Consider the following 26,130-nt stretch of genomic DNA (forward strand, 5'->3'; position numbering starts at 1 on the left):
AGAAAAAAACATCAACTTTTTTAAAAATTTCTTTCGATATTTATAAATGCAGTAGGGAAGTGGTAAAGCGGTTTAATTAAATTTTGACTATTGGCCAGTTTTCAATGAATATCTCGGAATCTAAGAGAGATGGCAAAATTTTTGGTATGACCGTTTTTAGAGAACCGAGTGAGAACTACAACAAATGTATTTACGAAAATTTAGCTATCTCCCTTGGATTCGGAAATATTCCTCAAAAACTCAACTGGGAGATAAGTCAACTTATCTCCCTTTACTACTTCACTACTGAAGTGAAGAAAAACTTTGTTATATATGTAAAAACATATACACACACGTAAAGACGAGTTCTAAAAATGGCATATTCGAAATTTTTCACTATTAGAAAATTGCTCCTGAAATTTCCAGTAAAAAATCTTGAAATTTCTAAGAATCACTCATTCATGCGAAATTTTCATGTATTTTGTTATTGAAAAATCCGTTGAATTCTGGAGTATTCGATAGGATTCAGTAGCGAAGCGGTAAACAGGGTTGAGTCGGTTTTGACTATTGACCAGTTTTTGATGAATATCTCAGAATCTAAAAGAGATAGAAAAATGTTTGTCACGACCTTTTTTGTAGAGCTAATTGAGGGTTAAAAAAAAGGTCATGAGAAAAAGTTTATTATCTCTCTTAGATTCCGAGATTTTCCTCAATAATTGGCCAAAAGTCAAAATCGAGCTAAATAATTTGTAAAAAAGTCAAAATCGACTTAACCCGGTTGATCGTTTCGCTACTGAATTGTAATTTTCACTTCCACGCGATAATGAAAATTATTAAATAATTTGAAAATTTAAGCAACAATGTCCCTAAATCTTCAATCCACAGAAAATTCAGTTGAATGTGATGTTCAATTTTCGCTGTGAATTTGAAAATTCTAGATGTCATTGAAATATCCGAGGAAATATCCGTGATAATCTCACATGGAAAACCCAATTATTCCGAATTTCTCACCTGAATGAAAAATTCCATGAACGGTTTGATCTTAAATTGAATTCAAAATCCCAACATTGAGAATTCAAATGCAACTATTACTTAGGGGAGGGTAGGATAAAATGGACACTTTTGACTTTTTTAAAAATATTCATAACTCATAAACAGATTTATCAATTGAGCTCAGTCAATTGAAAAATAAAATTATTCCATTTCACGAACAATTCAACACGTCATGAATATTTCAAAAAAAGTCAAAAGTGTCCGTTTTACCCTCCCCTAATTTTCAAAAAATCTCTAACAGTATTGGATCATACTGAGTCGATATAACACAAAAAATCAAAAACTTCGCGGACGAAAAAATTTAATAGAAAAACCTATCGAATTCGTTAGAAAATTCTATTGAATTTCTATTGAACTATTCTATTAGTTTTTGGCCGATTCTATTTAAATGTTCAATAGAAAATATTCAGTAGAAAAAGTCAATGAATTCAATTTTTCTGTATAACTTATTCTATTGAGATATTTTCTATAGAATTTCCTCGGCTCAAATTTTCCAAGTTTTTTGGTTTGATTTTCTTGATGAGAAGAAAAGAAAAATAGAATGAAAAAAAATTAGAAAATTTGAGTCGAGCAAATTCTGTAGAAAACATATGAAAAGAATAAGTTATATAGAAAAATCGAATTCTGTTGACTTTTTCTATTGAACATGTCAATAGAATCAGCCAAAAACTAATAGAAAGTTTAACAGAAATTCAATAGAATTTTCTAACGAATTCGATAGCTTTTTCTATTAACTTTTTTCGTGCGTGTTAAGTTTGAACGATTACAAAGCTTCCATTCGAAACCAAACAGTCAACTATCATTCAAAATTCATCACGATACTTTCCTCAAAAATCCACCCAAAGCTGCCCCAAAATTTGAAAAAGCCATTAAAAAGCCCTCCCACATCCAGCCTTAGAGTAACGCGTGGGAAACAGATGTGTCCACCGCTAATCCCTCCGTTTACCTCAGGATTTTCCTCCACCCGTGTCATTTCCCGAGTTCCGCAGGAGCCTGGTCTTCCCCGCGCCGAAAAAAAAGAAAAAAATCCGAAAAACGTGAGACAAAGAGGCGGATGTTATTCAAGAGGCGACGTGTGGGGGACAAAAGAAACAAAGCACACGTCAAAGTTTACGAACAACCAACTGAATGAACGAGCAAAGAGAAAATGAAAAAAAAACTAAACTATTGGAAAAGACACGGAGAAATATCCTCGATTGGAATAAATTTCGATTGTTATCTCTGACAAATTTATTTCATCTGTCAGACGGTGCGATGGTCCGGAGATTACCAGTGGCTCGGCTCATAAACATCCGGAGAAGGACTAGATGAATTAAAACGAGTCACGCGAAGGTGGTCCCACCAGACAAAACACTGACATCACAAAGATCGCGAGCAAATAATTCCAAAAATTCCTTCAAACTCCAAAAAATCATGAAATCCTGCGCTTTTCATCCCCTAGGCGACTCACCTATCCGTCGTAATATCACTGTCCTCTCACTTTCCTCGCACTTTCCACAGCCCGAAGAACATTCTCAACACTTTTTACTCAATTATCCGAAATGAGGATTCCGACTGCCGATTAAAAATTGTTTATTTAACTGAGCAATTAAATAACTCTCCAATCACCCACAAGTGACGAAGATTAATTGCACTGGGCACTGCAATGATCACCCCACAATGAGCATCTTCCCCCGGTGATTGGTGTTTTTTAATGAATTAATTATGCCGGTGGAATTATTGCACTCCGAAAATTTACTCCGAATGGTCGATCGGCCCGGCTAGTTGTGCCCGTTGTGATGCTGCAGCCTGTAGAGTTTCTGAGCATGCGAAATGTCGCCTGCCACCCCCGCCCGACCGATCACGTGGTCTATCCCCACCGAGTCCCTTCCCCATTTCAATACTTTTGTCTCCGTTACGCGTTTTACCACCTCGATGTCGCCTTTTCCACATCCACTTTGCGTTTTTTGTTTATTTATTCGGGTCCGAACGCTAGGAGTGAAGCCGGAATTTTGACCCTGGGGGAGGGGGGAGGGGTATTAAAAAATAGAGGAAATATCGGGGAGGGGTTGAGCGCGAACGGAGGGGGAAATTTCAACCCCTTTGTGCGAGTAATTGTCGCGCTGCATGTCATTGCTCATTTCAGGGGAGATGTAATAACATATGTCAGTGGAGTGCGTCTCTTCGGGGGATTTATTGCGAGATATGGTTCTGTTGTAGATTATCCGGGAAATTGTTCTGAAGGGCTGAATTTTATTTCCTCGCCTTTACGAAAATTTCATTTTCCAGTTGGAGAATTGAAACCGATCACGTGGTCTATCCCCACCGTGTCCCTTCCCCATTTCAATACTTTTCGTCGGTTGATGTACTGTTTTTAAACATTTTTAATGCAGGGTGACCAGGCCAATTGCTGGGCGGTTAAAGGAAATTCGAGTTTCGCGGTAGGATCTAAAATAGAAGGATCACCTAAAATGGGGATATGATGGCTTCCGTACCTTCGAGAATGTTTTAATTAGCAGAAAAAAATAGTTTAAAGGGAAAATAACAAAACAAAGAATAATTAAATTGAGAAATAGGGTAAGCTACCCAGTAGATGGACACTGCCCTATAGATGGACGAGCTACTTTTGGATAGGAAATTACGCAAAAAAATACTGAAATGTGAATTGTTGCTTTGAATTTTCACTAACTGTTGTGATTCTTAACCCCTGGGTGACGATTTTTTTTCGATCAATTTTTTTTTTCAATGGCTAAAAAACAAACGTCCATCTACTGGGCAGTTTTCTTAGGCGTCCATCTACTGGGCAGTTTACCCTAGTTGAATGTAGCCGAAACCCCCAATTTCTGGACGACTTGGTCATATTTTTTTTATTTATTCAATGTTGATCAATAGAAAAACATAATTGATCACATGATTATACACAAGGGATATTATGGAGAGGTGAAATAATCAATACAATTTTCATTTTATTTGTGGAATATTCAATGCAAGTTGAAATCGTCCAGAAGCTAACCCCCGTCCAGAAATTGACCTGTTTACCCTATTTCAGTATGTACACGTATGAAAAAATCGTACGCTGAGAGAAAAACGACAAAGTTCTCAAACAAGTCTTACTTGTGCCGAGAAAATAGTTTTTTGAAAATCATCAGAAAAGGATTTTTTGGGTCACACATGCAGAGAGTGCGCCGGAATGAAGAATTTGATGCAAAAAAAAGTTATTTACAATTCAATTCAGTAGCGAAGTGGTGAAACGGTACAAGTCAATTTTGACTATTGACCAGATTTCAATGGATATCTCGGAATCTAAGGGAGATGGCAAGAGTTTTGTTATAACCTTTTTTGTAGAGCCGATTGAGAGCTACAAGAAATGTAATTATGAAAATTTCGCCATCTTCCTTAGATTCGGAAATATTCCTCAGAAACCCAACTGGGAGATGAGTCGACTTAAACCGCTTTACCACTTCGCTACTGAATTGGTAAAACCAAATTTTCTCAAAAACTATTCCAGATAGCAAAAAATAGTTGAAATAAGAAATGTTCCTCTTGTCAAACTAAACATATTTGTACTTATAGATTTTTTTCCTGTTTGAATTATTTTCCGAGATATCCGAATGGGAAATTTCACGCTCGAATGCGTCTCCGCGCGGCCCCCCGTACACTCAATATCTTCGGAAATAATTGGAATCGGGCATTCATGTTTAGTCAGAATAAGAGGAACATTTTTCATTTCGACTATTTTTCCTTGCTTTGAATAATTTCCAAGAAAACTTGATTTCAACAACTGAATTATTAATAACTTTTTTGCATCGATTGTCAGCAAAACGACTTTCAAATTTAAATTCTGCACATCAAAAAACATAATAAAAAAAATACCGAGTGCACTCGTAACACTGAACGTGGATACTAAATGGGACCCAGCGTATAGACTATACATATACTGGATAAAATTCTCCGGAGTCCATCTCCCCTCATTTTTAAGCGGGGTATAATCCGCGCGCCAGGCATCCATCCTTTCATCCACCCAGCTTTACGCTACGCTGGACCGTAAGAATTTTCGTTATCCCCTGATTTCCCGAAAAACCATAAAAGAACAGCAGTTATTTCTTTTCTGCTTTCTAAAGTCCCTGATGACCGAAAAATCATAACACGCTTTTAAAAAGTGGTAATTATAATAACCGAGAAGGTATTAGAATTTTTTTGAAATTTAAGAGACAGATGCATTTAAGGATGTCCTACACCCTTTCGGCCAAAATTCGCGTTTTTTTCATTTTTCTGGTAAATTATTGATCCGACTTACGCGAAATAATATACCATTTTTGCGTTTTACCATTATTGACTGACTCACGAAGTTTCATAGTAGTGCGATCATTTTCCTGCATTTTTTTGAAAGTTATATGAATTTCCGCAAAGTTTTAGACAAAACGCATGAAAATGATTGCACTATAATGAAATTTCGTGAGTCATTAAGTAATGATAAAACGCAAAAACCGAGGGGCTACTCACTTGCGAAATCACGACGCCACTCTGGCATGAAATCATTTCGAAATCACTCCGAAATCACGTAAAGTCATTGAAATCACTGAAGTTATTTTCAAAATCATCTCTGAAATCACGTGAAATCGTGTGAAATCCATGAAATCACCGAAATCAGTACCGCCCTGGCGTACGGACCGCGCAAGTAATTCGTGATTTTGAAATTGAAACATCTGCCAACGATGATAATAAAGTGCCGTACTCACTGTGATAGTAAAATGGTAAAACGAATTCGTTATTATTTGCCAGTTAATATTCTTAGTTTTGATTTCCATAATTTAACACAACCAGTTTTGCCCCTCTATTATTACCTCTATTATTTATTAACTTTATTTTCCTGAAATCACTAATTTCTAATTAATGAAATCATTCGAAATCATGAAATTACCTTCCATGACCCTCGAAATCACCGAAATAATTTTTTCCGAAATCACTGAAATCACCCGAAATCGACTTCATTTCGAAATCATGGTGTCACTCAATTATGGAGTGAGTAGCCCCTCGGCAAAAACGGTATATTTTTTCACGTCAATCCGATCAACAATTTACCAGGAAAATTAAAAAAACGTGAATTTTGGCGAAAAGAGTGTAATACATCCTTAAGTTTTCAGTGTTCTGCAAGGAGACAAATTTATTTGAGAAAATAGGTTGTCAAGGGGATACGTGGGTGAAATTTAAGTCTTCACTGGGCCTTGGAACCCCCTGAACAGTTTATGATATACGACAGAATATTGAAATAACTAGGAAAAATCGCGAACCTGATCGATTTTGCCCCGTATAACCCCGAAAAACTGCATTTTTTCCAGTTTTTACCTTCAAAATGCTCCTTGTGCCGTAGTTTTTTCACGATTTTTTTAAAATGCTCGTTACACTCCAAACAATAAAGTTGAGGATGTGTTTTACGTTATTCGTAATAGATCATGAATAAATGAATTTTTAAATTGATAAATTTTCTTTTCAACCCGCCTTTTCGCTTCAACTTGCCATTTTTTGTTCGTAAAAATTAGATTACGCATGATTACAATGTTCAATTACCAAAAATAATGAATTTTTAGTTCTACTCTAGAGACGCGAAAAATTTATTTATTTTGAAGATCTGAAGAAGATACATATCGTCATGAAATCCTGTCCCGGAGAAATTCAAATGTAAGTCGTCTTAAATAATCAAAATTCAAAATCGGCTATTGGATTATGTGTAGGAATACTCAATAAAAACACATTAGTTTTATTCTTCAAAGTAAAACTCTTTAATGATCGCACGCAAAAGGTATATCTTTCTCCAACGAAGTCTCTAGGACGACTAACTAAAAGTCATGAGAGTTTTCACTCTCTGGACCCATTTGACAAAAGGCCCTTGTTTCAATTTTCTTCAGCCTCTCCTTTGTGACTCACCATGAGGACTGTTTTTCTTCACGTCTCTATTTTCTAAGAAAAGCCATAAATGTCACCCTGAGTGTTTGGGTGGAAAAAAGAAAATGTTTAACTAAACTAAGAAATTAATTTTTGTATTCAGGCATGAATTCCAACATCGGCCGAAAGAATTCCCACGATTGTGTTTTTTTTCATTCTCAAGGTTTCCCGATGATCTTTGAACTGAGATCAGGATCTTCGGAATTGTGCTGTCGGTACCTGAGACATTGAAAATTAAAAAAAGTTCCTGCAGTTCTCAGGATCTGGGAACACTAGAATCCCACTAGAATTCAACTGAGGCGCCAAAACCAGTGACACAGTGATGGCTGATTTCACGTGATTTCAGAGAGATTTCCACGATTTCATGCAATCATTGATTTCACGTGATTGCCTGGGATTTTTTCGGTGATTTCGCCATTTCAGATGATTTCAAGAGATTTCAAGTTTTCGATTTCATCTATTTGGCGGAGGAGGGGGGAACGCAGTAGGAGGGAATGGGGATAGAACCCGGAGGAAAAAATGCATCATATTAATGCAAGAAGACTCAAGCATGAGAGTTACAAAGGGAGTGAATGTAGGGATGAGACCATCAAGGTGAAGCCATAAGAATCAATTTTTTTTTCATTCATTCGATAAAATACCTATTTATTCAATAAAATAGAGAACAACGTACATTTCATACATTCAACTAAACGAAATGAACTCTCCACTCTGATCAGTAATGAACGAATTTTGGAATTAGAAACATTTAATAACTTCTTTATATATCTTTTCATCTATTTCTAAACCTTTCTTGGTAACCATAGGGTAGGAAATTGTCTGGCGATATTGACCAATGGCCACATAACCACGAGTAGTCACCGGTTGAAGTTCGAGAATTTTTAAATAAAAATAATACACGTAAATGCGCATGCGTAGAAGAATACACCACAAATAAGTCGAAAGTTTCTTTTTCTTTCATATATTCGACAGCATCTCATGAGTTGCTCATTTCATGATTTCATGGGATTTCACCGATTGCAAGTGATTTCAATTGAAATCATCTGAAACCGCTGAAACCCCAGGATTTCACTGATTTCATACGATTTCAGTCCTGAGTGACACGGTGATGTCACAAATGAATGGCCCCTCGAATTCAGCCATAAAATCCAAAAAACCCTAATCATTAATTCAAAGGTAATTTTCAAACAATGTAGAGAGGATAATCTTGGAGGGGTGGCTGAAGTAGACCACCCACACAGGCCCGTAATCATGTGGTTCGGGAGGGGGTGTGTGCGCACACATACACGATTTTTTGCCTGCCGTTGACACATGACATAGGTGTACATTAATGTGTGTACACTATTCTCACCATGCCAGTCCCTCGGTTGAACCATCCCGCTGACTCACACTCTCCCCGTATTACCCCTACCGCCCCTAACGCATTTACCCACACACATGGGGGAGAGAGAATTTTTCTTTGTAAAGGAGGAGAACAAAAAGGAGAGGGAAAAAAAAATATGACAGAAAACCTTTATGTGTGATTGCGATATAACCCACACACACACAGGGGCGCAGGCGCACAGGCAGCTGTCACCTTACACCCGCGATGAAGAGGGAGGGGGAGGGGAGGCTGGGTCGGCCATTCTCAACTTATCTCTAGGATCTTTGTAAACATGTCGTGAAATCCGAGTACCCGGAGGGAGAGAGAAAGAGAGCCAGTGGCGTAGGCCGCGGTCAGGATGGCTCGAGGGGGTCGAGACTCACCCGAAGGGGGCACGCGGGAATTGACCGCTGAAAGGCCAGAGCTTCCACGAGAGGAGGACTCTAATGCTTTCCTGCACTCCTTGATTTTCTCGTATCGACAGGATGATGGAAAAATGAGGGAGATGCGCGTTTCCAGGGGCAACGGATGATGTTGGGGGTGTGTACGGAGGATTTTCAATGGTCTTGGGAGAAATGTGGGAATTTGTACGCTCTCGGGTGGGTTGGAGGCGTCTGCAGAATTCTTTGTCTGCGCGGAGAGAAAACACGGAGGAAAAAATTACTTTTGCTAAGAAAGCATTTTCTTGGGAGAAGAATTTATTTTTTCATCACACTGTACGTAAAGCGTCGTTTTACGAACACTTTGTGTTCGTCAAAGGTCGTTTCGGACATTGTGAAGAAAAATTATGTTCGTCACTCGGTCCAATACCGATATACAGTTGTATACATATACCTGTAGTAATAATGATAATACTAATAATTAAAAAGTGGAAGATTCTTTGACCGTGATAATAGATAAAAATGGATGTTAAGTGGCCTTGCGGTCAATAATTCTCTCAGATGTTAATCAATCAAAGAGTAGAGTCGACGTACGGTTCTGCATCAGAACCCTCATCAGGACCAAACCCCTTCTTTATTCATATTTCTGTAAAAGATCATAAAGTACATCAATTACAAATTATTCTCATTAATTTAAACTACCAAAGTAATTCCCTGGATGTAATTGCACTTACCAAATTTTCCAAACATTAAATTATAATAACACCACTGATGAAATGATAGGTTAGGCAAATATTAATACGAATAATAATAATACTAGTAATAATAATAAAATATCAATATTAATTATAAAACTGAAAAATCAATTATTTGAAATAATAATAATTCTTTTTAGTAAAATATAATAATAGTATATTTCTAACCTAGGGAAGTAGAATAAAGGACCCTTGCCCACGTGCTTATCAACCTCGCCTTCGGCTCGGCTGATAATTCTGCACGTGGGCAAGGGTCTTTTATTTTACCTTCCGTGGTTAGAACGCGATTTTTCTGTTCCGGCGTAGGAGCAAAGCCAGATTTCCCTCCCGCGAAGCGGGAGAGAAATAGTATTTTTCCGGGCTGCTGCGATGGGGTTTTTTACTCGTGTGGCGTTGGCGTCCGAGCCGAAGGCGAGAACTGGACTGCGATGTCCCATCGCATCAGCCCGGGACAAGATTTTTTTGTAGTGATTTTCAAGTTTTCCAGTTTGGGAAGTATCCAATACCAATTCCCAGAGGAGAAATCGTGAGAAGCAGTACAGAAATGTCATTTTGCTCCCGCCGGAACAGAAATAGTTTTTCCACCCTTGAACGAACAGTATTCGCTTCCCTCCCGCTCATCACAAAACAAAATACAAACTTTTCGGGTGGGCAAAACATGACTTTCCGCCCTTGGTGGACAATTTACCATTTTCAGATCCCTGCACGGAAAGTTCAGACTTTCCTCCCTGATGAGCGGGAGGAAAGTGAGTACTTTCTGTCCTAGGGTGGAAAGTTGCTCCCAAGGCGGAAAGTCAAGACTATAATCACATTCGTCAGAAAATACTTTTGGACCGTGCGATGAATGCAATTTTTCGTCAGAAGGCCCGTCAGAATCGCGGTTTACCGGGCCTTTTCACGAAAATGATAATTTCAAGAGGGAACTCCAATTTTCTCGTAGAAAAGTGCGTTATTGGCGATCCTAAATAATTTCGAGAGGATAATTTTTTTTTTGAAAGAATATTATTTCTTTGTCAATGTAGGGTAACCAGACTAATAGATAGACGCTTAAGGACAATTCGAGGTCCGTCAAGAGATCAAAAATTGATAAATCACCTAAATACACCAACGATAGGTTTTATACCTAAAAAAATATATGAATTATGGGAAAATAATGATTCGAAGTGGAAACAATGAAGGAGTAAATGATAAAATGACGAAAAAGCGGGATACAGCCCAAACATTCAATAGATAGACGACTGACCAATAGATAGACGGTCATATTTAATGGTTATTAAAACAAATTCATCCTTCTGCATGTTTAAAAATAAAGAATGATCCTTTTCGATAATAATAATCGAACAGATACCGTGTGTATTTGTCCTAATGACTGTTTTTTCACATTGTTCCGTCAACATTGCGTGACTATTCGCTAACTACTCACACCGCCACTGAGGGCCAATACTGTACCTCACGAGAATTTATTTTTTTACGTTCAAAATGCTCATCAATAAAAAATGAGAAAATCATCGTATTATTAGAAATTAGCTTTATTATCAAAAATGGAAATTTGTAAGACAATTTCTATTATATTGTTTATAGAATACTAAAAAAAAAGTTGAAATCGTCTGTCTGTTGGTCGGTGTCTACCAATTGCTCTGGTTACCCTATTCTTTCTATGGTATAAATCTATAGTTCTCTCAGATCAAATGATTGTCGTACAATAGATTATATTTTTTCCTGCCAGCAGTTTGAATTCTTCTAGAGATATTTCTGATGATCACGTCAAAAATTTAAATTTCGTGAAAGACATTAAATTTCCTACTACCAAGTTGATTAATTTCCCTCAAGTAAATCTGTTCTCCACTCCATGAAATATTAATATCAGATGGAACATATAATTTTTCTTCAGAGTTAATTTTTTTCTCAGTGAAATAAAATAGAGGCAGGAAGTGCTAAAAAGCACTTTGAAAAATTTTTTTCTTGAAAAACGAAGAATTTTTTTTTCCCGGAGTAAATTTCCCCGTAATTCTTCTGTAATTGAAGCTTTATGGAAATTTTAATATTCTAAAATATAATATAAAACAGCGAAGAAATAGGTTTTTTGTTCTTGGTGACGGTGAACAGACAACCGCAGCATCGTGAAACATAATCCAAGCCGCACTGCCACAAGTCCCCGGTGTTGTGTGGCTATTCGGGGGACCCACACGGTAGAGATTCGCTCAGGCGTGCAATCATGGGGGCCCAGTTTTAACGTACGAAGGCGGACTCAAGGTAGAGCTAAAAGCGACTCACGAATCAGATTACATTCCCCACCCACTCTCCACCCGTCTTATCTTCGTTCTTTACCCGAGTGGACATCAGTTGGGTTTATTCCGCTTCGATGACACTTCATATTTTTATTTTTTATTTTCGGTCATGTCAGAATCTTGAGGTTGACTAAATCGATCTGGAATCTTGAATCCGATTAACCCTTCAGAACTCGCGCTATAAGCGCCGCGCCGCCTTTTTCAAATTTTCGCTTGCCTCTTGCAAAATTGAGCTTTCAAAAAATTGAAAAAATTAGAATGCCTAGCTTGAATCATTTAGAATGGATTAGCAAGGTTCTTATCCGCTGAAAATCCATCAAGGCTACGAAAAATAATAAATTGTTGAGGCTCATACGCAAAAGCGGCGCCGTGCCGCCCAGCGCGAGTAACGAAGGATGTAAAATTTTCAATTCCGCTGTTGTTGTTTCCCGCTCGCCGCACGCTCGGCGCGTACCTATGAACGTGACAACGCTGCGTTACTGAAAGCACGGGCGGCGCAGCGCTCACCACGCGAGTAACGAAGGTCGGTGGCTGAGCGCGAGTTCTGAAGGGTTAAAAAAGGAACTTTGCCAACTCTTTTTTCTCTTCTCCGAGGTCATATCTCCAATAAAAACATTTTCTGTTCAAGAACATTAAAAAAATTGTTCAGTAATTCATGATTGATTTTCAATACTTACCTATTTCGTATGGTCGGGCCTTTCTAAATACGTCACAAGGTCTGTTGACGACGAGACCAATCACTGAACGTATCCAGGTAATCCCAACCTAATCTGAGCGCACGTTGTGGCCAATGAAGAGCTACGAGTTCTCCCACTCTTCATATTTCACGAATGAACAGCTGTGACTTCGATTTTGTGACGTCATGATCAAAAGATTAGTCTCAAAAACTCAATACTTATATATTAAAAAAAAGAATTTCTCGCCTAACAGAGATCAGGCGGTTAATTAAGGATAATCGGGCGAGCCCGGAGGGTTAGAATAAAAGCAGCCATTTTTTTCTCATGTATTCTTTAAATTATGGAAAAGGCATGTGCAAAGTTTCAAACTGCTGGGGAGCATGGTTCATTTATTATGAATTTTTGAAAAAGTGGTCATCTAACCCGTGATCTTATGGAAATCACAAAAAAAACTGCAAAACCCAAGGAAAAAATGGAGCCAAAGTCATGAAACTTTAGACACATTTAGAACATATGATCAATGATGTTTTAAGTGAAAAATATTGTCGCCTAGGAGCATTGTTTATTAATAATAGCGAAAAAAGTACTGAAAAATGACATTTCTGCGTACGCAGCCCAAACGAGCAGCAACGTTCCAAGTACCGATCGGGTTGGGGGTAGCGCGGTCAATTTAAACGTCTCTTGAGAGAGAGCGATGAAGCATTGTGATTGGAGCTCCCTCGAGCCGGTGGTACCAGCTCCTGGTGAAAAAAAAACTACCGACGATGTTGCCACTTTTTCATATGGATTAATATTTTTTCATTTAAAAAAAAAAACAATCTGAAAACCATTCAATGCGTGGAACAGATACAAATAAATTTGATTAGCTCCAAAAATAATTTTTGACCGGAGATGCTCCCTAATATTGCTTGAATTTTGAATCCGAATGGGAAAAATTTTTTTGTTCAGCGATTGGTTTTTGCAGGAAAACAATAGAAACCCCTCCGCCTCATCTCGTACATTTCCTCATCACCCGATTATCCTTGAAGGGGCTCCGCGTGATTGAGCGCTTTAGACTCGAAATTCTTCGCTCTTATTTAATGTGTTAAAAAATGCTGAAAAACAGAATTCAAAACATAGGTTTTGATCGGAAATTTTCTCAATTTTTCAAAAATGGTGGTCATTTTATCCCTCACTTCAAATTTATGGTGAAAATCGAAAAATAAAAATTGAAACGTTGATTTGAGCCAGCTCCCCACTTTTCTCAAATGAAAAACGAAAAGTTGATACTACGAAAATCGATTTCACATGGTTTAATCTTGTAATTTCAATTTTCATTCATTATATAGTTATTTTTATTGACGGAATGTACTTTCTTATTCCTTATTAACATCATAATATGCAAAGACCGTGAGAAATCAGTTTTCGAAAGATTAATTTTTTGTTTTTCATTTCTCTTTCGACTCTGCGGCATATGAGCGGACATTTTTCAAAGATGATTTCGATCGATAATTTTCTGAATTTTCCGAAAAAATAGCAGATTAGGGACACAAGTGGGAACAGGCTGAAATCAACGTGTGAAGTTTCATTTTTAGATTTCCACCTTGAAGTTGAAGTGGAGTTATAAAATGACCACCATTTTTGAAAAATTCAGAAAATTTCCGATCAAAGACTGTTTTGAATTTTTTTTTAAACATATCTCAACACGTTAAATAAAAGCGCAGAATTTCGAGTCTAAAACGTTCAATCACGCGGAGCGCCTCTAACTAATCCGCGGAATTTCTGCTAGCCGATAAATAAATCTTTTCTATACAGAAGTATCAAGAACAACAGAAAAAAATTGTCGAAAATTTTGAGGCTCGGTCTCGTACGATATTTGGCGAAATGAGCCATAATCAAAGGTCAGAAATGAGAGCCTGAATGAGGCTCAAAAATACTATGTAGGTGGCTAGAGCCATTTTTTGAAAACCAGTCGCACCCCACCAGCTGTGGGGATTTGGCGAGTGGAGGGAAACCCCCTAGAAGAAAAATAAAATGCTCGACAATTGCTTAGAAAAAATGATATCTTCATTCATTCATTTAAGTAAACCTTACAATAACGATTAACATCTATTTATATTAATTAATTAAAAATGTTTATACATTTAATCTAGAGGTAAAGCCGGGTTTTTTCCAAGGGGAGGGGTTATTCGTTATCATTCCCACCCGTTTGAAGGTACACGGGGGTCTGGCCACTCTGCGCCACTTGGATTATCTGTGGCTGGGCTTGTATGGGCGCTGCTTGGATGATTATCGGTTGATTACTGCCACCTTGCACTTGCATTCTAATCATCTGTAGTTGTTGGGGGGTTAATTGAATCTGAAACAATTGGATTGTGGTGTGACTCGAGAAATTCATAGAGGGCAAGTAAAGTAAAGATGATGTTTTCAAGGTTTTTGTTTAGAATTTAGATTTTAGATTTCTTTAGAATGTTTTATGACATTTCCTCGTAAAATGGCTTGTTATTGAGATGATTTAACATTTGATTAGGTCATGAAAAATGTTATTTTTTATTTTAAAAATAGAAAAAAAGAATGAAATGCCATCGAGTTGTAATTCTGTAAATATTATTGAATGAATGCATTACTCCACGCAACCCAACTAGCCCACGTCTTTCCTAGTATTATAAATTTGGATATTGCTGGTTCCATACACCCCACATAAGTTCCCAAAATTACGGCCCGGGTGTACTATCTTTCGAATGTTATCTGGATTTTGTTTATCTTTCGTAATCCAAAATTGTCAATTGAGTGGTACATCATGTAGAAATTCTCAAAAATTATGACAGAATGATAAAAAAAAATAGAAAAAATTCTGAACTTTTTCAAAGAGCGTTTTTAATTGAGATTCAGAGTGAGTTGGAAAAAGTGGAAATTATAAATATCTGATTCGCTGTGGCAAATCATCTATTAGCTGTCATTTTCCATGGTGAATAACAAAACACCAACTCCTCATGGGAAGTGACAGCTAGGTATCTCAATTTTCAAAACAGTGGTATGTAGTCATCTGCCATTTTTATGTGATAAAAGTGTGATTAAAAAATTCTCCAAAATATTACAACTTTTTTCAAAGAGCCTTTTCCGTAATAAATGTCTCTGTGCAGTGTGGGAAAAGATTTACGAAATCAGTCTTCCCCCTGCATGATATTGGGTGACAGGCCGCCATTCGTCACCGTAAATCAGATACACTTTTCAATTTCTTGTTATTCAACTTATTCTGAATATAAATTAAAAATGCTCTTTGAAAAAATTAAGAATTTCTTTTACTTTTTTTTTATTATTCATTCATAATTTTTCAAAACTTCTGCATGATGCAGGACTCAATTGACAATTTCAGACGACGAAAGACGAAAAAAAACATCGAAATAACGTTCGAAATATAGTACACCCGGGCCTTAAGGGATTTAAAAAATTGAATACTAACAGGTATTTGCTGGATATCCCCATTAGGCGTAACAATCTGCTGTACAATCTGAATCCCCCCAGATTGCGGTGATGTCTGTTGTGCCTGCTGAAGCTGTATAACTTGCTGTCCACCTCCCTGCTGAGGACTCTGCACCGTGACTGTTTGAGCTGTGCTCGTGTTCGTCGATTCCTGGTCAACTGGACTGCCAATGTTTATCGTCTGTATCTGTCCAGCATTGGGCTGAACAATTTGTATCGGCTGTGCTGCACCATTATTCTGGACACTCTGATTGGCGGAGGCTTGTTGCTGCGCCAATTGGAAGTAATAATGCACCTGATCTGAATTCATCACTGTGCGAACACCGTCAGACTGGGCTTTACTCTGTTTCAATTCGTCTCTGGGAACAATGTCGATGAGAAAATCGAATTGGTCGTACTTTGTTATTGCCATTGCAATGTCATTGCGCTGGAGTGTTCGTCGTTTGTTGTCCTCGGTGTGCACCCACGCCCTCAGGGTCAACTCGTGAATGAATATTTCAGCTGCTTTTGAGAATAACATGGGGGCCTCGGCGCTTATCATCTTCACGTCACCGTCCAGCTTCATGATCTTTTTTATCCTTGCGAGGGGGAGGGATTGTGTCTTCAAGTCCATCTAGAGCGGATTTCAATGGTGAGGATGTGATGGTGAAATTTGAGAATGCAGAGAATCGAATGGAAAATTTTTATCACGGTCTTCAGGGGGAGAGGACCCCCCCTTTGTCTATATCAAATTGTAGAATTGTGTTTTTCCTACGATTATTTATTTTTATTTTTGAAACTACTTTATCGACTCGATAGTTGCAGTGTTGAGTCAATCAAGTATTTTCATGAAAAAAAAATTATAATTTCAGGAGAAAACGCAATCCTAAAAGTTCATTCATTTTTCTTTTCTTCTCATCAAGAAAATTAAGCAAAACAAGTGGGACATTGCTCTTGTATTGTACATAGAATGGGTATTTTTGCTAATTAATTAGCAATATGCTTCCGAATGGTTATTTTGCATATAATTTCCTTCTATCGTGTATAATTCATTGTTTATTTCATTTTATGAAATTGAATAAGATTTGAATAAGTCTTTTTTACAGTTCTATTTCTCCCCTCAACCCTTCAATAAAATATTAGTAGAAAAATTTTGTTCATACGTACTTTTTAGGAAATTCATGAAAAATTTGAAATTTTCAACAATCATTATAAAAATTAAATCAATCAATATAGCTATCGTAATCATCTTTTAATTTTGACTTAATGGCATTGAAACAAACATTTTAAGCTATGATTGAATTCATTTGAAGCATGATATTCAAAGATATCCCCGAAATTGTAATTTTCGAAAAATACAAAATTTTTGTAAATTTTCAAATAAATCGAAATAACGATTATTGGTATCGCATCATCTTTGCAGTCGGTCAAAGGGACACCCAAACAAAATTTTTAAGCCATCATCCAATCAATTCAGAACATTTTTTTCAATTATCGTGGAACAACCGATTTTCAAAAAAAATTCGAAAATTAAAAAACTAATTGATGAATTAAATTTTAATTAATGTCGATAGATAGGGCTCAACAATACCTACATTTGAGGAAAAGGAATGATTTAATTCCATGGATTCATTAGCGAAGATTTGAAGGAAAACTTTACCACATACATACACAACAGACGTACCGACACGGTATAAAAATTGCATTTTTGGACGTTTTGGATCATAATGGGTTGATATAACACAAAAAATCTAAAACTTAAATTTGAACCATTAAACAAAACTGATTGAAACAAATTTTTGATTCCATTCGGAAGCAAAAATGTCTGAAATTTTTTCATGGTCTGTCTAATGGATCGTAAAACTAACGCATACCTTTGTTCTTTCGAGTTTAACGAATATTAAAAAAAAACATTCTCAATCGGATGAAAACTTGAACAGAACTTGAACAATTCAGTAGCGAAGTGGTAAAAGGAGAGAAGTCAATTTTGACTATTGACCAATTAAGTTGTCAATCAATATCTCGGAATCTAAAGGAGATAGCGAAATTTTTGTTGACCTTTTTTGTGGAGCCGATTGAGCGCTACAGCAATGAGTGTTTGAGATTGATGTTAAAAATTTAGGCGGGTTGGGGAAAAGTGATTTGGAAGAGGTCTGAAAATTAAGAACACGCGATTTACTAAAAACCGACTGGTGATGTACTTTATTTGTAGTGTAAACCACGCGTCTAGAAATTTTATAAGGGTACACTGTTCGTTGAATTGTCTCAATTTAAATTCGATAATTATCTCTACACTGCACTTGATAATTCTCTTGATAATTCACTGAATTATAGCCTTAAAATGATTGATAATTGACTCAAAATTAATAGGTGATTGATTCGAATAGAGACCCTACTAGGAGCGTTAACTCATTATCTCAGGGTGATGTACTCGATAGAGCGATTGCGACATTACTGACTGTACAGAGATTGAGACGATACGATACTGAACTCGATGGGTGATTTACTTCGTGATCTGACCGTGAACCCGAAGGGTCCCGAGGTCGTTCGAGAATTTTCGTTGAGCCCGGTGCCATTAAATAGGAAACTATTGCTGTGTTTTAAACAATGTGATTACGAAAATTTCGCTATCTCCCTTACATTCAGAGATATTCATTGAAAACTGGTCAATAGTCAAAATTGACTTATCTCCTTTTACCACTTCGCTACTGAATTTAAAAATTCTCTGTTGAATTATGAACTTAAAAAAAAGTAAAGGGTTCTACTCTTGTTTCAAATTTTGTTAATCCAATAAAATAGAATCACAATCATAGAAAGAAAAGTGTCATCCATAAATGAAATAATTGAGAGTAATAATGAACAGAATTGAGTTGAGAAGAATGTCATCGATAAATGCAATAATTAAGAATAATAATGAACAGAATTGAGTTGATTGACCCCTCCACTAAAAAATAACAATCATCATTGAAATTAAACGGATTCATACCGCGCTCACTGTCGCTATTTTCTTAATTTCTTCAGTTATTTTCGGCCAGAATGTGAGCAGTGCCTGTTGTGCCTCAGAACTCCCCGGGGATGCAATCTGGAGATCTCCATTTGAATCCACCGGATCTTCCACTTCACTGTCTTGATTCCTGAAATTTTGTTTATACATTCTCACTCGAGTTCAACGACATTCCCCTGTATTTATCGAATTATCCAGTATTATGCCTCATGTTTCGTGGACTGAATGAGGCAAATCCACGGGATTATCGATACATTGGGTGTTTCAAAAATATGAATGAACAGAGAGATTTGTGATCATAATATTTTGGAGGAAAATATAACCTAGAAGACGAGTGAAAGATGCTTTACTCACGCATTAACGAAGAACACAGACATTGCTGGATGACGAGTGTGTTCCCGATGATTACTGGCTACACTTGGTTACACTGAACACTGATTCAACATTTATGGGATTTAGGTGATTAGCAAGAAATGATTAATTAATGACAATAAACAATTAGTGAGGTTAGACGAATTCGAGGCTTGTAATGGCGTTCGAAGGGGTGCGCCATCATTTTGCGGTGGCGGAAGGGGACACTGAGAAGAAAATGCGGGCAATATTCAAAACACTTGAATTTTTCCCGAGGATGACCTAGGGGAGGGTGGGGCAATATGGACATTTTTGACTTTTTTTTAAATGTTCATAACTCAGAAACAAATTCAGCAATTGAAATCAGTCGAAGCTCATCACAAAGGGGAAGAATTGTACTTTTTACAGAAGGAAAAATTATCCGTTTTTGTTAATTATTCAATAAGTCATCAATATTTGAAAAAAAGTCGGAAGTGTCCATATTGCCCCACCCTCCCCTATAACACCCAATTTACGCTGAGAAAACAAAGTTTATTGAGAAGTAGGGGAGGGTAGGGTAAAACGGATACTTTTGACTTTTTTTGAAATATTCATGACGTGTTGAATTGTTCATGAAATGGAATCATTTCAATTTTCATTTTAAAAACAATGATTCCTCTTTGTGATGAGCTTAGACTGAGCTCAATTGATAAATCTGTTTCTGAGTTATGAATTTTTTTTAAAAAGTCAAAAGTGTCCATTTTACCTTACTCTCCCCTACGTCTTTACTTAAGGGAGGTTGGGGTAAAACGGGCACTGTTGACTGTTTTAAAATGTTAATTAGGGGTTGAAATGTTGATAAAGTTTAATAATTTTTTTTTCAATACAAAGAACAATTCTTTTCATTTGTGACGAGCCTTTGTTTCTGAGTTATGAATAATTTAAAAAAGTCTAAAGTGTCCGTTTTACCCCACCCTCCCGTATATCAAGAAACTCCTGACTTGAAAATTTTCAAGAGCAAAATATCTTGCACTGAGAAAAAAAACTTTCGTCAAGAAATTTTGTACTTGTCCTAAAGACGATGACAATTTCTTGATGACAAGAAAGTGATTCCTCAGACCAAGTAAAATTGAATTAATTCATTTAATATTTTCTTAGCTTCAGTTCTAAAATATTCCAATGCAAAAACCAATTGAACTTATTTGAGAACTCGTTTTCTATGAACCAATTGCCCTCACCTTTCGGACAAGTATAAAATTTCTTGGCGAACACAAAAGAAAAAATTTAATAGAAAAACCTATCGAATTCGTTAGAATATTCTATTGAATTTCTGTTCAATTGTTCTATTAGTTTTTGGCCGATTCTATTGCAATGTTCAATTGAAAATATTCAGTAAAAAAAGTCAATAGAATTCAATTTTTCTATATAACTTATTCTATTGAGATATTTTCTATGGAATTTCCTCGGTTCAAATTTTAAGTTTTTTCGTTTGATTTTCTTGATGAGAAGAAAAGAAAAATAGAATGAAAAAAACTTGGAAAATTTGAGTCGAGCAAATTCTATAGAAAATATATGAAAGGAATAAGTCATACAGAAAAATCGAATTCTGTTGACATTTCCTGTTGAATGTTTTCTATTGAACATGTCAATAGAATCAGCCAAAATCTAATAGAAAGTTTAATAGAAATTCCATAGAATTTTCTAACGAATTCGATAGATTTTTCTATTAAATTTTTTCGTCCGTTAAGATTTTTCTTCTTAGTGTGAGATATTGCTTAGTAATTTTTGAACCATGAATTTTTTGACACAAGTAAAGACGTACTCCTCAAGTGACTCTTGTCTTCTCAGTGTAGTTCCCACATTTTTTTAACACCGTGACCTCACTAATTACCACATAGTAATTTGATCTCAACGCGTCAGTTTATCACACAGAGACCTGAACACAAAGAAATTGAATACAAAATCTGTTCAATACAGAAGAAATTCAATGTAGAACAAGTTCAACACTAAAAAAAACATATATAAATAAAAAATTAATAAATAAGTAAAGAAAAAACTTCATTACAAATTTACTACTAAACCCGATCAATTCCAATCATTCTCGTTCTATACAAAAACAACCTTATGACAGATCAGTCCGAGCTCAACTTTTTTTTTCTCTTATTGTTTCTGTCTGGGGTCGGACGTAAACAGACAAAAGATGAATTTTCAAAAAATGAATAATAATAACAAATCCTGAAAAACAATATTTAGGCGAGGGTGGGGTAAAATGAACAATTCAGACTTTTTAAAAATTATTCATAACTCAGAAACAAATGTAATAATAGAGCTCAATTTAGGCTCATCACAAAGGGAAAGAATTGTTCTTTGTATTGAAAAAAAAAATTAAATTTCATCAACATTTCAACCCGTCACTAATATTTTTAAAAAAGTCAAAAGCGTCCATTTTACCCCAACCTTCCCTATAGCCTCCACCTATAATATGAAGAAAAGCCGAGATAATCGTATATTAGACAATCAATGTATAATCAGTGCGTTGGGGACGTTAGCCTTACACGTATGAAAAAATCGTATAGAAATTTTTTATACGGATTGCGTATAGAATTTCTATAGGATTTTCGTGTATGATATTCGGATATTTCTATACGGATATTTTGTATACAAATTATTTCTATCTTCTAGAAAATCTTCTAGAATCTTCTAGAAAATTTGAAAATCATTGGGAAAACCCTCCAGGGTTATTCGTTCTTTCATAAAAATTATTGGAAGTGCTAGAAAATGGTAAAAAAAATCCAGAACTCTATACAGAATCTTCTCGTGAATTCGGCAATAGTCTAGAAAGCTCTCCACTTTTCCAAACTTTAATCATTCATTTCTAACATATCCCAAACCATTCTGAAATCCCTTAAAAAATTATAAAATCTTCTTGATTGATTTGAGAGCTTACCTACGCGACTCTTCGATCATGAATACACGTCTAGGTGCTATTCGAGAATATTTCGAAATATTCTAAAATTTTATAGCATTTTCTGTCTAAATGTCGATTTATAGAGCGGTCTAGACCGGTGCAGAATCTTCTAGAAAATTTAAAAATCATTGGGAAAACCCTCCAGGGTTATTTGTTCTTTCATAAAAATTATTGGAAGTGCTAGAAAATGGTAAAAAAATCCAGAACTCTATACAGAATCTTCTCGTGAATTCGGCAATAGTCTAGAAAGCTCTCCATTTTTCCAAACTTTAATCATTCATTTCTAGCATATCCCAAACCATTCTGAAATCCCTTAAAAAATTATAAAATCTTCTTGATTGATTTGAGAGCTTACCTACGAGACTCTTCCATCATGAATACACGTCTAGGTGCTATTCGAGAATATTTCAGGATATTCTACAGTTTTATAGCATCGATCATCTAAATAATCACCTAAATGTCAATTAAGAAATGTCAATTGATGAAATTGACATTTAGATGATTATTGCACTCGACGCATAATCGGAAAGCCCCAGGTTCAAATCTCAGCCTGGACTATCCATTTTTTCAGTAAAAAATTTTCTGGTTATTCATGTTGAGAATAATCCTGGTTCCCCTCCTACCTCATCCAAATCCCATCCAATCATTTCCTATAACGTCACAAAGATGTGCAATGCTGTATAAATTCCCTTATTTAATGTTCTTAATGATCATCTAAATGTCAATTTCATCGGAAAAAATTAGCCGCTGCAAGGTGAATTACAAAACTTACCAGTGTCATCCAAAAAATGTTGAATGTACTTCACATATTGTAAATTGAATCATTTAATTAATTTATTAAAGTGATGTATGCACTAGTGATGTATGTAAGTGTATGATAGAGACTGTAAAGACTCGTTGTTCTTACACATATTCTTCCTCTACTTGTAATTAATGTAGGATCCACGTACAAAAGTAATAACAAACTGTGATCGATGGTCGTCGACGTTTACTGAGTTAATTATTGATAAATAACCCTGCGGTCTCGACAGTTAGGTAGTAATATAATTAATCGTTCAATCAATTATGCATTGCTTTGTAGCTACTTAATTTCTGGAATACGTGATTAAGCACTTCTTTGGAGGTGGGAATTGTTGAGGTATTTATTCGGATTATCTCGCCGAACTCGCGAATGTAGTAGTCGAGCTCAGACTCGTCCGAGGAACCCTTCGATAACATGTATTTATTTGTTAGTTGCGATAGTTTCAGTAAGTCGGAACTGAATTCCTCGTCGAGGTCGAAGAGCTCCAGGGCTGGGGGAGGCAGCTCTTGGAAACTTGGCGGGAATACCTGGAAAGAGAATGAACTCATCACTTATGAAAACTTTTGTTTGTTTTTTCAGTGGAACAAAAAAATGGTAAAGCGATGAGTAAGGGAGGGTGGGGTAAAATGGACACTAGACTTTTTTAAAATTATTCATAACTCAGAAACAACTTTATCAGTTGAACTCAGTTTAGGCAAGTTACAAAGGGAAATAATTGTTCTTTGTATTTTAAAAAAATTATTGAATTTTATCAACATTTCAACCTCTCATTAACATTTTTAAAAAAGTCAAAAGTGTCCGTTTTACCCCAAGCTCCCCTATTGTTAATTTTAGTGCGTTTTTCTCAATAGAAATTGTGTGAGAGAAACTATGTTATGAGAAAAATCAACAGAATTTAGCCTATCGAACTTATTCTATAGAGATATTCCGTATAAAAATTTCTAGATATAATTTTTTTTTTATTTTCCAATTAATTATTCTTCTCAATTAAGGATATCCATGTACTTTGACCATGTTTTCTTCAGTAAAATACTTTTCTATTTTTGTAGTCGAACATCAGAGCGTTCATTCGAGTCCCATTTGGCCCTAAGTTTCCGGACATTTTACAATGATTTTATTATTTACACTTTGCAGGTGGAAATTTGAGTCTCGATATTGAACCGTTAGAAAAAATTAAAAAATTTGAAAACAATTAGAAAGTGTATTTTTGGAGGAGGATTGATGAAATAATTTATAAACAATCAATTTTCTACCATATAAATCATTTGTTCGGAATCGTAATAAATTGAATCATATTCAGAATTTTAAAGAAAATCGAGTCATGCTTAAAAAATGAGGTTTCCGAAAATTTAAACAATGTCAATTATTTATTGATAAACAACGAATGTTTGAAAAGAAAAATAATTCTGGGCAAAATCTAACTTGAATGACGCTGAATATTCATGATTTTTTTCACATTTTTCTCACGCGCTTTAATCCACGGACGAAAAACTTTAATAGAAAAACCTATCAATTCGTTTGAAAATTCTATTGAATTTCTATTGAACTGTTCTATTAGCTTTTGTTTGTATTAGTTTTCTATTGAAATGTCCAATAGAAAATATTCAGTAGAAAAAGTCAATAGAATTCAATTTTTCTCTATAATTTATTCTAGTGAGATATTTTCTACAGAATTTCCTCGGCTCAAATTTTCTAAGTTTGCTCGTTCGATTTTATTGATGAGAAGAAAAGAAAAAGAGAATGAAAAAAACTTGAAAAATTTGAGTCGAGCAAATTCTATAAAAAATATATGAAAAGAATAAGTTATATAGAAAAATCGAATTTTGTTGACTTTTTCTATTGAATGTTTTCTATTGAACATGTCAATAGAATCAGCCAAAAACTAATAGAAAACTCAATAGAAATTCAATAGAATTTTCTAACGAATTCGATAGGTTTTTCTATTAAATTTTTTCGTGCGTGTGAACAAATTTAATTCACTAGTGAAGTAGTAAAACGGTTTAAGTCGACTTATCTCCTATTGAGTTTTTGAGGAATATTCCCGAATCTAAGGGAGATGGCGAAATTTTCGTAATTACATTTGTTGTAGCTCTTAATCGGTTCTACAAAAAAGGTTTTGAAAGATATTTTGCCATCTCCCTTAGATTCCGAGATATTCATTGAAAACTGGTCAATAGTCAAAATTGACTTGTACCCTTTTACCACTTCGCTACTGAATTATTAAAAATGGTTGAATCTATAGTGTGGTCTGTACCAAACTGTAAAAGATACTTGGATATCCGTAAAAAAAATCAAACAGAAAACAGAGAATGTATTATTCCAATAGAATGAGTTATATAGAAAAATTAAATTCTGTTGATTTCGTTACAGAATTCTTTCTATTGAATAAAACCAATAGAATTTTCAAGCGAATGGGCTAGGTTCTTCTATGAAATTTTCTCATTTGTAAAAGTTATTGCCAACTTTCTTTAATGTGAGGAAACTCCAGAAGAACTTTTGTGGAGACCAAACTCAGAGGTAAAAAAAAGTTCCCAAAAGTTTCTTTTCGATTTCTTCAAGTGTGAAGCAAAAACCGAAACACAGTCTGACTGAAGCTGAATCGTATAGAACGTCCAGTTGGATCATCTAATTTCAGCACTTAGTTTCCGAAATAACATAGTAACGAAAGAGCTGATTACTGAGGGCTGCGTGGGTGGCAATGGTGTCTCGAAATGTGGCCTGATTAGCGTCAATGGCTCGTGGTTGACTCCGAGTACTTCATAAGCCTTGATGCATTCAGGGACCATCGATAAATTAATCGAGTAGAAGTGATGTTTAAATAATTTCGTGTACTCTCGGGGTATGTCGATGGTGTCGAGGTCCTGAGTGCAGACTTTTGGGTTTTCCGCCTCTATAGTGATGTCCGGGACGTACGTGTAGTCTGGATACTGCAACCACATCATTTCATCAGCATTAAGGATGTTTATCCAAAATCGCAAGTACTTAAAAAATTTTTTTTTGATTTTTTTTATCGTTATTTTACATCGCTTCGACCCGGTTAGGGTATACTGCGATGATGATGAAGACTTTAAAATGCTTAGATCGCACCATTCTACCCGGCCGGGATTTGAACTCCGAACCTTTCGCATGTGAGGCAACGAACTTACCCACTGCGCCAAGCCACCGGGC

At 35.8% G+C, this 26,130-nt stretch overlaps 3 protein-coding genes across 4 annotated transcripts in view; all 3 read right to left on the reverse strand.

The window, feature by feature from the left end:
* The window catches only part of LOC107037921 (eyes absent homolog 4), a 28,645-nt gene extending 19,006 nt beyond the window's left edge, over positions 1 to 9,639 (reverse strand). The window contains exon 1 of one of the 2 annotated variants that reach the window (XM_015256755.2): positions 9,621 to 9,639. The gene's annotated coding sequence lies outside the window, so the exon portion shown is untranslated. Of the gene's footprint in view, positions 1 to 2,482; positions 2,807 to 9,620 lie in introns of those variants that run through there. The other variant, XM_015256751.2, reaches the window with a different exon arrangement.
* A 4,806-nt stretch (positions 9,640 to 14,445) lies between these two features.
* Positions 14,446 to 19,409, reverse strand: LOC107037922 (nuclear transcription factor Y subunit gamma). Its single transcript, XM_015256756.2, has 4 exons — positions 19,217 to 19,409; positions 18,845 to 18,992; positions 15,860 to 16,492; positions 14,446 to 14,755 (listed from the first exon to the last, which is right to left on the reverse strand). The coding sequence occupies exons 1-4, from the start codon at positions 19,237 to 19,239 to the stop codon at positions 14,582 to 14,584; spliced, it is 978 nt and encodes a 325-aa protein (XP_015112242.1). The 5' UTR covers positions 19,240 to 19,409; the 3' UTR covers positions 14,446 to 14,581.
* Positions 19,410 to 23,219: 3,810 nt separating this feature from the next.
* LOC107037858 (intraflagellar transport protein 52 homolog) overlaps positions 23,220 to 26,130 on the reverse strand; it is a 7,020-nt gene continuing 4,109 nt past the window's right edge. Inside the window, exons 5-6 of the mRNA XM_015256633.1 lie at positions 25,641 to 25,889; positions 23,220 to 23,489 (exon numbers count right to left, since the gene is read on the reverse strand). Of these exons, the coding sequence (XP_015112119.1) occupies positions 23,220 to 23,489; positions 25,641 to 25,889 (519 nt within the window). The remainder of the gene's footprint in view (positions 23,490 to 25,640; positions 25,890 to 26,130) is intronic.

The sequence above is a fragment of the Diachasma alloeum genome, unplaced genomic scaffold (genome assembly GCF_001412515.2).
Source record: "Diachasma alloeum isolate Michigan unplaced genomic scaffold, Dall2.0 Dall_scaffold_00271, whole genome shotgun sequence".
Classification (NCBI taxonomy): Eukaryota; Metazoa; Arthropoda; class Insecta; order Hymenoptera; family Braconidae; genus Diachasma; species Diachasma alloeum.